At 34.5% G+C, this 14,290-nt stretch overlaps 1 protein-coding gene across 1 annotated transcript in view; it reads left to right on the top strand.

Annotated features, from left to right (window-relative positions):
• The window catches only part of Brinp3 (BMP/retinoic acid inducible neural specific 3), a 191,532-nt gene that overhangs the window by 13,277 nt on the left and 163,965 nt on the right, over positions 1-14,290 (top strand). The window contains exon 3 of the mRNA XM_027417417.2: positions 10,879-11,069. Coding sequence (XP_027273218.1) covers positions 10,879-11,069 — 191 coding nt within the window. The remainder of the gene's footprint in view (positions 1-10,878; positions 11,070-14,290) is intronic.

Genomic DNA, 14,290 nt, shown 5'->3' with positions numbered 1-14,290 from the left:
TCTGTCTCTGTCTCTCTCTGTCTCTCTCTCTGTCTGTCTCTGTCTCTGTCTCTCTCTCTCTCTCTCTCTCTCTCTCTCTCTCTCTGTGTCTACAGTGTTCTGTCTGCACATATGACCTCATATCAGAAGAGGGCATCAGATCTCATTAAAGATGTTTGTAAGTCACTCCATAGTTGCTGGGAATTGAATTCAGGACCTCTGGAAAAGCAGCCAGTGCTCTTAAATGCTAAACCATCTCTCCAGCACCAAATTTGTTTTAATTTATATAAAAAGTAGCATAATCGAGGAAGCATGTAACTGAATATAAAAACATATCTTACATTTAAATAATTTTTCCAAATCTGAGAAATTACTTCTATGGAGATATCGATTTTGTTATGAGGAAAAGATAGCAAGGAGAGAAACACAAATATTTTCTGAAGTATGTTCCCTGGACATTGTCAATTGTCAATATAAAATGCATCAAATGGTGAAAAGGACATAATCTTTATGGTGAAGAAATGGTCAATCATAATCCTCTGATAATTTCTCTCAATCATTCCCATTCCTCTGATATGCAAAATGAAAAGCCTGAAGTTGAAGAAATAAGTTTTCACTTTAAGTGTTCGCAAATCATTCATCTACTAAAATGATTAAAAGACCATGCTTAAATAACAATGATGAATATAATAGGGTAAACTGAAATAAAATGTCTATGTCATCTGTTTTTAATCACAGTGTTCTCAGTAATGAAGGACTAGATAAAAGTGGTAGGCCACCTGTCATTTGTGTATGATTTTACTCTGCCTTTCTTTATGCAGTACATTGCTAAAGCTAATCAATCATATGCACATTGTTTGATTAATATATACCTGCTATCTGGGGCAAAGCAAAAGAACTAAGTGCTTCCCGCACTAACATCACTTAGATGGATAATGAAGACAGTTCTTTCTTTTAGAATTAGTTCTTTTGTGACTAAGGACCTCTTGCATTGAGAGAGGATCAACACCATAATCTTGGAGCTTGTTAGAAATGCACAATTGCAGACTCAGCTCCAGATCAATTTAACAACATTTACAGGTGACTTCAATGCACATTAAGTTTGAACAGCACTGCTTGTAGTGCCTAGCTAAATTCACTGTGCACTCAGGTGTTTCAGAAACTTGGCTTCTGAGAATAATGTATAGAAAAAGCATGAGGAATTCTGAACTAAATATTAAAGAAATGTACAAACATCTTCATTTTGTCTTGATTTTAACTGGCTTCAAAATTAGAAATAGTTTAATTTTCTTTCAGTCAGTGGAGATTCATTGCTAACTAACCTTGAGCTATGTCCAATTACTTTTTTAATTTCATTGCACTATAGGGAACATTATGGTGTTTGAGCAATTTTAGTGATAACAGTTTTGTCTTTTCTTGAGAATAACTGTTAATGATCGTGAGATCAGCTGCTTTCCTTTAGAGTATGTTGGGGAACATTTTGAATTGTTGTCTACACTGTATAAGGTTAGCTATTTTTCTTCTATAATATGATGCAATGTTGATTGATGCCAAGCCAACTCACCCGTATTTTATCTACAGTCTTTATGTACATGGTTCTGCTTTTTTGCCAGAAAAAAAAAATTAAGGCTGTTTATTTCTTATTGCTCTTTGTTTCTGAAGCACTCTTTTCCCAGGGTTTTTTTTATCATAGTAGAGGTTGGGAGTGAGGAAAGTTGTGTGCTAGGTTCAAGGACATCTGGTGATCTTGTGTAATCTTTTCTAATGGTTGGAATGTTTGGAATGTCAGGGAGAGTTCTATGGCCAGCCAGGTAGCCTCAGGACAGAAAGATACTGAATAAGACATGTAGAATGAAAGAAAATTAAATAGCCCTGAGTCAAAATATAGATGAAGAGAAACAGGTTAATTTAAATTATAAGAACTAGTGGTGGTTTACCCAAATTCTTAACCCCCAAATCACCAAGAGACTCATTCCCATGCAAAAGCAAAGAGGCTTTTATTGTTTAATGAGTTAACTGTCTTTGGGCCATTCATTTATTCATCACAGGGAATGATGGGCTAAGGACCTGGAGAAACTGCAAGGTGGGGAACTTACTGGGCAGTGTAAGGGGAGTGTCTAGGGTTATGCAACAGTCTCAGGATTGATGCCTTTCCAGGCTAGGCAGCCTGTCCTGTCTTAATTGGTCAACTGGTTGATATGGACAATAGGCCCTCCCAAGGCAGTTGCTGTGATCTGCAGAGCACTGTTGTGCCACTTGCACTGTGAAGCACATCCAGACTCCTGCCAGCTAACTTCTTATTGGTTACTTACCACAAGGAGGGTATCTGACCTCCTAGTGACTAGGGAAGGCCCAGAAAGGTCAGACATTTGTTGAGTCAGGGGCCTATATGTCTTTTCTGTAGCCTGTCATGGCTGTTAAAGCAGGGGGCTGGTCCCTTCAATTGGATAAGCATAAGCTAAGACTGAGTATTCATAACCAATAATAAGTCTCCATGTCATGATTTGGGAGCTGATTCGGCACCCAAAAGAAAGCCTGCTACAATATACTTTATCTTAGTCACCGAGAGACTGCTATTAAGAGATAAAATGATTGTGGCAACTACTACAATAGAAATAATTTAACACAGAGGGAAAGTGGGAGACAAGAGGCACAATTTTTCTATCCTTGTGAACATTTCCACTGCACGATGACACACACTGTGTTCACTTTCTATCTATTGACCAAAGTTCTCCCTTTCAATGCCAAAAGAAATAGATCACTTTCATATGCTGCTTATAGATCTCAGCAATGGGTCAGTGATCTACATATGCTTATTTGTCACTATAAAACCAATAAATTATTGCATAGTAACACATAATGGGTTGAATTATTCTTATTGATTCTACCCCCAGATTCATGTAATGATGGATCTTTCAAAAAAATGTGAGATTATAAGACAAAATTTCTCCTTTCTCCTTCTTCCCACAAAACCATACCATACCCCCTTCCCTATCGTCTTTCAAATTCATGACCTCATTTTTCACTTTGTTATTTCATGTGTGTATGTCCATGTATATAGATATATATTCCTAAATTTAACCTGTTCAATTCATGCACCATACACTGGCATTTGTAAATATGTTTTCAGGGCTGACCATTTAGAAAGCAACAATCAATTGCTATGCTTATGAGTATATGAGTTCTTTGCCTGCATGCATGTTTACAAGGTACCAATGGAATCTCAAAAAGGATGTTAGATTTCTGAAGCTGGAATTAAAGAAGACTTTAAGTTACCATGTGGTTCTGGTAACTGAACACAAGTCCTTATAAGAGCAGCAAGTGCTCTTAGCCATCTCTCCAGAAACTTCATGTAATTTTTATCCTGTTAATTTCTGTTGTAAATTTTTAAGACTATTACTTTTAATAATAATAATGTGATAGGCATATGAGAACGAAAATTGACACAAACCAAGTGAAAGGTAAATAGAATAAAATAAACATTTCTGTTGGAATTAGCAGAGTTGGTTTGCATATCAAGATAGGAAAAACAAAAACATATCTGAAAATTCCAAGTTTCAAAAGAATATAACTCTTTCAGCTAGTCATTGTTATTGTAATTTAAGAAAAGCAGCACGCTGGAGAGAAAGATGCCATGAAACAGGGGTCAAGCAGAGGGGTTTTTCATCAGGGGAAGGGGTCATAAAAAGGGGAAAGGGGTTGCGGCAGGGAGACTGACCTTCAGAGACAGGAGCAGCAGCAGACAGTAGAGAGGAAAGAGGGGGAGAGAAAAAGAGAGAGAGATGGGAGTTAGGCAGGGCCCTTTAAAAAGTGAACATAATGAATATACACAGGTGGTGCTCTAAGTGGCTGCAGCTGCAGGTGTATCCTGTCAGAAACCCAAGGACAGGCCAGTACAGATGCCTGAATAATGGTAATTGGTTTAATATCAAAATTGTCATTTTGTTTTATTTATAGTAACTTACTGTGAGCTCTAAGCTGTTTGACATATTTGACTTAACGGGGGTCTTTTACAAACGCAAGTGAATATTCTATTATGAAGAGACAAGCAATTTGCAAATGGGTCATCTTTATCAGACTATTAAAAGCCTACCTTTATTTTTAAACACTCTAAACAATTTGATAATAAAAATACTCTAGGTAATAAAAATGATTAAATCTAGATTCCTGTTTTTTAAAAAAAAACTTAGTAATGTGAATTTAATATGAAAGTTTTTCATCATGAGGTACAACAAAATTCAGAAAAAGAGAATAAACTAATATTTATCATACTCATTTTTGCTCTGCCAAGGGCTATAGTATTGTTTAATGTTCCCAAAGATTTGAGAGAGGATATTAGTTCTCCTTTGGAACTGAGGTTGCTAACAGTCTATGCATTCAATAAAATGTCAAGATCAACAAAGAGAGGACAGTAAATGATAAGAATTAATCTAACATATGTGATAGCAAAGATGTGCATGCCCATCTCATTATATTATATTGCCTTTATAATTAATATTTAAACCACCCAAATTTAAATAAATAAATAATGTACTAATGTATGTAGTACTTATAATTTTATTTTTATTGTATGATGTATCAATTGATTTTTTAAGGTTAGAAGAGAACCTGTGATTATACCTGTGATTATATACACTAATGTATTAAAAAAATAAGAGTAAAATTTACTCTTCCTTAGATAGAAAATGCTTATTGTTCCTCCTTTTTCATTTCTGGTTCATATTTCCTTATTTTCATCTCTGTTTAAATGTACAGTATTCTGTATGTCATCACTCAGATTAGCATATGTTGAGCTGTTCTATCTAAAAAAAAAAGTCATTGCCGCATCTTGCTATGTGGTATTTTACATGGGATAACATATTAGATAAATAGTCTCAAATCGCTAAACATGTGTGAAGTTAAAAATTGTCCATGATGCTTCTGTCATCTGGGGGTAAGAGGTGATTGAAATTTTATAAGAAAGTAGTTAATAGTATAAATTTTCTTTCCACCTGAAAAGTGATGACAGAAAAAAAAATGCCTTAGAAATATGTATTCAGAGAACTTATTTTCAGCATATGGTCAAAAAACGCTAGGACAGAGCTAAAGTATTTATTAAAAGAAAATTAGAAAGGCAGGCTTTATTCATCAAAAAAGGACTTACATTGCTTTGGCTTACAAAAATTTTTGTTTTGTTTTTCTAAACATTTCTAAACATGTATTCAACTGGTTACATTTAAGTATATATGTGAATATATAGATACATATATGCATGCAATAACTGAAAAATAGGCCATAAACTTAAAAGCAGGGAGGGGTATGTGGCAGGGTTGAAAATGAGGAAAGCAAAGGGTTGAATGTAATTAAATTATAATGTCAAAAAAATCAATATGAAGATAATGTTGGTGAGCAAAAGACTATAACATGGCAGCAGTTTTTAAATTCTTAATACATTCTAAACTATTTACAAATACCTCTTTTTTTTGGTTTTCTGAGACAGGGTTTCTCTGTGGCTTTGGAGGCTGTCCTGGAACTAGCTCTTGTAGACCAGGCTGGTCTCGAACTCACAGAGATCTGCCTGCCTCTGTCTCCCGAGTGCTGGGATTAAAGGCATGCGCCACCACAGCCCATGCAAATACCTTTTTTACATACAAATCTTATTCAGAAATAATTTCTACTTGTGTCTATTTATAAAGAAACTGAATCTTTATTATAATTTGCCATCCAGTTACTAAATTGAGGCCATGCTTAAAACTCAGTGACTAGAACGTATACACTGGAAAAACACCATATTGTTTACTACATTTCTCAAAATCTGATAAAAGGATCTCTCCTAGGTTTTTAATTATCTTTTCTATTCAACAACATGTGAGTTTCAGTTATTTGTTAAACATGTCTATTATAGAGAAGCTTGCAGGCAAATGGGAGGAATTTCTCAGCAGTCAGTAGAAGCTAGAGGTCCCGAAGTAGACCTGTCTATTTCTAAGTTCCCTAGTTGTGTGACTCACAACCCCGGTACGTCTAAATACAGAAGTTCTGAGGTCCTCCTCTCCTGGATTTTGTGGGCACCTGCACTCAATACACACATGTCCTCATACAGACACAGTCACACATATACAATTAAAATAAAAACCTAAATCTAAAAACAATAATAAATTTGAAAAGCTAAGAGGCTTCTGTCTGTTGAAGTACAGGAAAATGAAGAAAATACTCTGAACATTATTTCAATTTATTTGTCTAAATAGAATGATCTGGAATTTCATTTTAATCCAAATCTTGTTTAAGAACTTATTCATTTTAAAGTAAAATTTATTATGAATGAATTTGATTTAAAATCAATGCAATCTGGATAGAATGTTTTACTCATTCCATTATGATTTTTCTAAGTGTATTAAAACCTATCTACCCTGAGTGAAAAGACTTGCAAAGACATTCACATACAGTTGGAGTTAGACATCACATGTAAAACCATGCTTACTTATAAAGACATCTCTGAATATAAATAAACTGTAAAATGGTGTTTGGGTCTTTTTGCTGTACACCCATCTCTAGAAAACTGCCTTTAAATTGACTTACAAAAATGAGCTACAATCAATAGCTCTTGAAACAATTATTCCACAAGCATAATAGTAACCTTTAGTGTTTACCAGAGTTTATTTTATTAGTGTTATTATAATTTTTTTCTTGTATAAATAAACCTTGCTCTTAACATGTTTTGAGTAGCCAGTCACCATAATGAGTTCTGGTTAGAGAATCCTTCTTTCCAAAGGTGTCAAATTCTCTTCGTTCTCTTGAAGTAAACTTGGTTAGGCCCTTTCCTTCAAGTCTCTACTCTTGTTTGTCAAATACCCATAAATGTGAACATATAGTTATGTACTCCCTTTTAAGCTACTTGTTAAACACCCCCTTCTACCATTGTTTGTGTGCATGTGCAGATGTGGTCTGCGCTGCTTTCCTAGAGTGTAATGTATTATATTCTACTGGGTATCTGTGGTGTGCTCAGTTCCTGGTGATAGAAAAATTGTCTTATTTCCAAAGGTTAAATATAAAGTCACAGAGGCTTTGGCACATCGTACCAGCGCCTTTGGGGGTTAGATATATGCATCAATGGCTGGCTACCTGCCTGCCAACATTCCTTTCTTCCTTGATCCCTTGACTCTATTCATGGACTTTCACATTTTTTGTTGTTTTTTATTTTTGTTTCATGTTATCGCTAAGTCTGTTGAACAGACATATGATGTCTACCAGAGCCGTCTTTCCAGGTGTTGTTTTCCTTATTTGCTTCCCAGGTACCTGTACTGGTCATTTTTAAGTTTGCATTTTGTGGCTTGTACAGGTCCTTTGAGATGCTCAAGTTTTGTAATTTCAAGATAACCTGAAGCATTGTGAATGAAGGATGCTATTCTCAGTACAGCACACACCTTTGAGAGACTGTTCTCCCCCACAGTGCATATACCAGGACCATCAAATTTCTAAGGATCTACTGAATAACACATAGGTGTCTCTGGAATTTGGTCCATGTGCTGCCATCAAACTTCACTTATTCTCAGTTCACATGTTCTCATTCTGCCCATCTGGCAAGGATGGTACTGTCTCTCCCTGTGCACTGCATAACATAAGACAGTCTCCTGCCTCCTTTAACTTTTGTTTAGCAATACCAAGTCCTTCATGTTTACAAAATTGCTTTCTATGTCTTGACTCACCTGGTGGTGTGTCAGGCAAAGTCTGACTCTTAAATATATATGTTACCTGAGCAAAGCTTCCCTGGATAGCTTTTAAGAATAGATTCCTTCAAGATTTTGCCTGGATGTCCACATCTTGTAAAGTGACACAATATGATTACTCTTTCATTAATAGATCTGCCCGAGACTATTCACCAAAACCTAAGGCTAGGAACACACCATTCTTTCATTTGCTTTACCTATTACAAGCATTTCTATGTGAGCTTCATTCACCAGCACGTAACTCAGTGGCTGAGGCTGTGTTCAGCTCTCTTCTCTGTGTCTCGTTTCAGGGTTTATTTGTTGTGAGCTGGGTTCTCTCTCTTACTTTCTGTGTGGTAGACTCCTTTTATCCTGCCCTATTTTTAACTATTTCTTCAAAAGCATGTATAGATGCAGCCTGTAGTTCATCAGATTACCTGGTCACCATCCAGCTTTTCTTTGCCTTCATATAAGGGTGTTTTTGCTTTTGTTTTTATTTTTTTGTTTTTTTGTTTTGTTTTGTTTTGTTTTTGAGACAGGGTTTCTCTGTGTAGCTTTGGAGCCTATCCTGGCACTCACTCTGGAGACCAGGCAGGCCTCGAACTCACAGAGATCCACCTGCCTCTGCCTCCCGAGTGCTGGGATTAAAGCCGTGTGCCACCAATGCCCAGCCATATAAGGGTGTTAAAATCTTTTTTCTTTTCATTGCCTGACATTCTTTTATTTTATTTACTTATTTTAAAATTTTGTTTTACATTCCCGTCCCAATTCTCCCTCCCAACCCTCCTCCCCACCCCAGACCACCTCTCATCCACTCCTCCCAACAGATAAGATCTCCCATGGGGAGTCCACAAAGTCTGGCATATTAAGTTGGGGCAGGACTAAGCCATTCCCCACTGCGTTAAGGCTGAGCATAACATCCCCTCATAGCAAACCCAATGTATACACGAATGCAACAACAAGGCAAATACAAAAATAAAGAAAACTTGGTTTACAATTTTAGCAAATAAATAAATAAATAAATAAATAAATAAATAAATAAAACAATGCTATTATACTCATGTGAAATTCAGAAAAATCAATGGACTAATTAGTACTGAATTATAGAAAGTATATATAAATAAACTATATAAAATTGCTAATTAAATGGAGTAAAACACATTGGTATGGAATTATGACAAATCATTACTCATGAAAGTACACCACTAAAAAGGGGAAGATAATTAAAACCTATAGTCTTAAAACTCACAAAACCAGACTTTAACAGGCAACATCATTATTTTTCCTGAATATCACACTATTTACCTTTAATAGTAAATTAATGCATAATTTGTTCTAAATGTATTAAAAAACAGAACAAATCATATTTTGTATCCCAGAACTGGATATGTCAATTCTGAATTCTAAATGGAAATTATTAATTGAAAATTACCAAGTACACTTTGCTGAGAGTTAGAGTCTCATAATATCGATATGTAATAATAAATATTATCACAAGTGAATATGTATTATAAATCTAACTAAATAAAGTAATTCAGTATTAATACAAGTCACACAACAAACTTTGCAAAATGGCATAAGTGTAAGTTCAGCATAACATGACTAGCTTAACTCATTTGGACAGTGACAGAACCTTCAATTAATCACACTGAGTGCAAAATTGTCCTTTGACAAACAGGGTGGCTGCATTTTAAAATAAATCTCAAAGAAATTGCAACTATGAACCTTTAATGTGTTGATGAGATACATATCAAACTCAGGAAATAGACAAAGCATTGCTTCTTTTAAGACTCTAGAAGTCTACAGAGGCGGCTGAAACCAAAAATATATATTTAAATGAAATAAACATAATTATTTTATGGCATCCAATTTGATTTATTTTATACTTACTATGTCAATTATCCATGATTTTTTTTCTTTCCTTGGAAGACAAAGCTTGTTGACAGTTGTTAATGTATTTTCTAATTTTCTACCTTTTTCTCAAGGAATCTGCTTTGAGATTTATTTAAGTTATTGCATACAAGCTTCTTTTTCTCACTCATTTTGTATTAGATTCATACAGCTTGCACACTTCTATGAACTATATCACATATATGTATCAGGATAACCATCTGTGTGTTAACTGTCATAGCTCTGTCCTTTAAACTGCAGTATCTGAAAGGTTTTCTAGAAAAATTATAATGTTTCCAACAACATTTATCATAGAAAAATATTACATAAGTAAATATTTTCCCTCAGTTTTTCAGGAGGAAAAGAAAGGGGAGAAATGCTATTTTTAATATTAAAATCTCAAAATTTACAGTCTGAATTTACTGTCTTGTGGAGCTGTATGGGCTCTTATCATTGGAAGAGCACATGAGCTATGGTATTAAAAAATATGTCATCTTTCTGATAGATAGGGGCTATATACTTCTCTGTGGATGATTTTATTTGAGATATCTTAAGGACACCATTTCAGATTTATGTGGGCACAATGCCACTATAACACATATGTACCTAAGAGAGAACATACAGCATATTTGACAATTGTTTGTTAGATGAATATGCAATGTTGTTAAAGTCTGGGAAGAACAAGTTCTTCATTTCCAATGTAGATAGTATGCATGATTTTTATTACCATTTGATCTTTGGGAATCAAAGTCTCCCTATAGCTCACTGTTAAGTCTTGTCTTACAGTCCATCATCATTATCAGTTTTGACTTCCATTGAATTCACTGATTTACACAATGCTTGTAAATGCGCTTGTGAATGTTTTGCATATGTGTGTGTGTGTGTGTGTGTGTGTGTGTGTGTGTGTGTGTGTGTGTGTAAACTAAGTATTCAATGCACTTCAAAAGTTCCTTGCTTCCACCTTAATATGCTTTTCCCTTGATAAAATTTATGGTATAATACAGTGCTACAAAACTTCAGTTAATATTTTGTCAGACTTTGTAGATATCAAGTATTTACTAAGCTAAATTGCATGATAAATAATTAGTAAATATTCAATATGGAGATGTTAAAGGATGATTTCATTGAACTAAGTATGTATCCAATGCCTTAAAGATCTGTCGTTCTAGGTACTTCAGAAAAAAATTATAAAAAATTTTAAAACTTTGTTAAATTTTGTGGTTTTCACTAGTTTTTCCCTCACAGCAGTTTGTAAGTATTCATTTTTGGAGATAAGTATAAACTTACTTTCACCGGGAAATACAATGTTTTTATATTATTAATACAGGAGAGGAGTCACTCACAATTTTTGTCGACAAGCGGAAGCTGAGTAAAAGATCTGAAGGAAGTGATATAAGCACCAACAGTTCATCTGTCACTCTGGAGACCCTACATCAATTGGCTGCTTCCTATTTTATTGACAGGGACAGCACTCTTCGCAGACTTCACCATATCCAAATTGCATCCACTGCCATCAAGGTAAGCCTGAACTAACACAAACATTGTCCTTTTCCTTTGTTTATCCTATTTCTATGATGTCTATCTGGCTATTTTTTGGACCAGTAATTTAAATGATTATGTTATAAAAATGTGTTTTATTTTTGCAATTGCTTTTAATTATAAAATATAGTTATCTGCAGATTGATACAGTACTTTTAATTGATAAGTAGGACATTTTTTTAATTTTAATGAGAAAATATAATTAAATTTTACTTAAATTTTGAAGTTTAGTCTTGCTGAGAGATACTCCTTGGAATGGTGTAAGATAAACTGTAAAAATCATATAAATTTTATTTAAATTGTTTCTCATATTATTATTTTAAAATGTAGCAATATGTTAGTGCTATGATGAAACTGAGTTACAGTAAAAAAAATGAATAGTTCTCGTCTAAGATATTTAAATGTAGAATTAGGATATACAAGTATTTGGGGTAGATTTCTGAAAGACAAAATGTACCATAATGTAGAATTAGTAATTAGTAGAACAATACTTTCTGCTCACTAAAGTCATCTGATTTTGTACTTAGTAAGTTTGACTATCAAAAGTTATCAAATAAAGAGTGATGTAGGTAAACAATCAAAATGTATAAGAAATAAAGAAAGGAGAAGCAGGTAATGAGATTGTGAGGTACAGAGTTTTGTGATTATACCATTTTAGTGGCATTTCTATAGAATATTAAGCTAATCATATTACTGTGTTTGTCAAATGGCAAGAGTATTAATAACCGAGCAGAGAGGGGGCACAGTAAGTTCTTGGATGAATGTAACAATAAAAAGTCAATACAAAGAATATTTTTGTCATCTCATATCTCACATGTCATACTTAATAGAAGAAACAAATATTAAGTATGAAAATTATTGCTTTATGAAGTGAAAATGAATGTGTGCATGTCTTTTTGCCTGTAAGTTGAAAGGTGATCACTTTGATATTTGGGGAAATGTGAGCATGCACACTGTCTCACACACATACACACATACGCACCTACACACACACCACAAGATAATTTTGGAAAATATTGAAATATCTTTAGCAGAAAAATCATCAAACAATATATAATATTCTGACATATGTTTGTTTATTAACTCTAATACAAAGATTTGGGATTTTTCTGTAAATATAAATTATGAAATGCAATTTAACATAATTTATATTTTAGAAAATATAATGTATTCTTTATAAGTCAGTCTCTAACTATGGAATTTATATTGAGGAAATGAGCATATAAGCAATGTTAAAAATATAGAAAAACACATAGCCAGTACAATTTCAGATATCTGGTACAGTAGAAGAGCTTTAAGGTAGTATATTGTTAGATATTTACTTGACAATGCTGAAGAGAAATAGACTTTCGCAAAAATCAATTATAATAATGAAAACAATGTTCAGCTATAATTTTCTATGGAGAAAGCATGGATGTATGTTTATTATATAGCTATTGACTTTTTGTTAATGAAAAGTAGAAATAATACCACAGAGTTTTTAGTACCCATAAGCAACAACTATTCACCCACACCTCATCACTAAAATTAATGAATATTTGCCATAGACTTTTTCTCTTAAAAAAGAAATATGTCGTTGAAAGCCTATGTTTTCTTAATTTTATTTAATTTTTGGTCTTTCTAGACAGGGTTCAGGGTTTCTCTGTGTAGCTTTGAAGCATATTCTGGCACTCGCTCTGGAGACCAGGCTCACCTCGAACTCACAGAGATCCACCTGCCTCTGCCTCCCGAGGGCAGGGATTAAAGGCGTGTGCCACCAACACCCAGTGAAAGCCTATGTTTTAATGTAGCATGTAACTGTGTATGAAAAATGTTTTAGACTTTGCCTACAAAAGTATGTTGGAAAGATAAGACTCCACATATCTCTCTCAGTCTAGCTGTTTCGTTGAAATGAGGTCCAGAGGGAAGAGGCTCTTGCTACAAGCCACAATATCACACAGTAATTATACAAACTTCATATCATGAGATAACTCAGAAGAATTAAGAATTCTCCTGAAGGATGAAACAAGTACAAAGCAGTACCTGCCACTATAATCTCTTGAATTAATTATCTGTGTCTTGCTGTAGATTCTCCCTGTAGCTTATTCCTTTCTGTAACAAACTTGGGATTTACTTCCCACAGTTTACCACTATCTGATCATTCACGGGGAACAATTTTCCCCCATGCATTGGGAGTCTTACTGATTACACACCCTAGCTATGTTTAAATACCTGTTCTCCATCTACAGGTCCTAGTTGACTGACTATATTCCTCAGCTATGTGTGAGGCCTGTTTCCCACTATCAGGTCCTTGCTCCCCTCTCCATTGCAATTGCAGAGATCTGCTTTCCTGCAATTACCTTTATTTACAGACATTTGTTCAGGGTTTAGGGCTTAGGTAAAAGCATCCCATCTAAGACAGCCCCAGATATCCAAGGACATAGAATTACTAGATGCCCCAAATTGTTGATTCATAGCTGCCTAGATGGATAGAAAAAATAATCATGCCCTGGTTTTACCTCACTGGTAGAAAGAGAAGTGATAACATAAACTAACCCTGCACTAAAAGATTCTCAAACTTCTGTTTTTATTAACTTATTATTTTAGCTCAGAGATTTACTGCTCCCTATTGTTTCCCCTGAGAAGATAAAGACAAAGATAATCAGCCCATTTGCTCATCCTCATTGAAAAGTAAACTTTCCTGAAGGCCTGTGCATTGGAAGGCACCAGGTTTTGTTTCTTGTGCAAATAAAACTTAGACCCTCTCTTTGACATACTGCCCTAAATAATTGCCCACCCTGAGAAACTCAATCCTCATATTGTATTTTAAAAAGAATTACTGTTGCAAGTATGTATATATAGGTGCATATATGCACCTATACCCTCCAAAACTGGAGAGAGAGAGAGAATTCAAGAGACAAAGAAATGCAGAGATGACAGAAACAGAGAAACAGAATAGCAAGAGAGAAAGAGCAAATGAAGAATAAAGAATATGCAGAGGAGCAATTGTGTGTGAGTCAATTCCATTTTCCCTCAGACTGTAGTTCCTTCGCTTACTTATAGTTCCTTTTTTTCAACCTTGAGCAAAAATTTTAGGTAGTTTTTGATAGGCTCTGATGAGAAATAAGGAATTGAGGAGCTGATGTGAAAGAGTGGAAAGGTAAGTTTGCATTTGGAAGCTGACAAGCTCTCTTCTTGATTGCATGGGTATCTGAGATTTC

This window comes from Cricetulus griseus, chromosome 5, assembly GCF_003668045.3.
Source record: "Cricetulus griseus strain 17A/GY chromosome 5, alternate assembly CriGri-PICRH-1.0, whole genome shotgun sequence".
Classification (NCBI taxonomy): Eukaryota; Metazoa; Chordata; class Mammalia; order Rodentia; family Cricetidae; genus Cricetulus; species Cricetulus griseus.
Note: the sequence above shows the minus strand (reverse complement) of the source record. Positions and strands in the feature narration are given on the sequence as shown.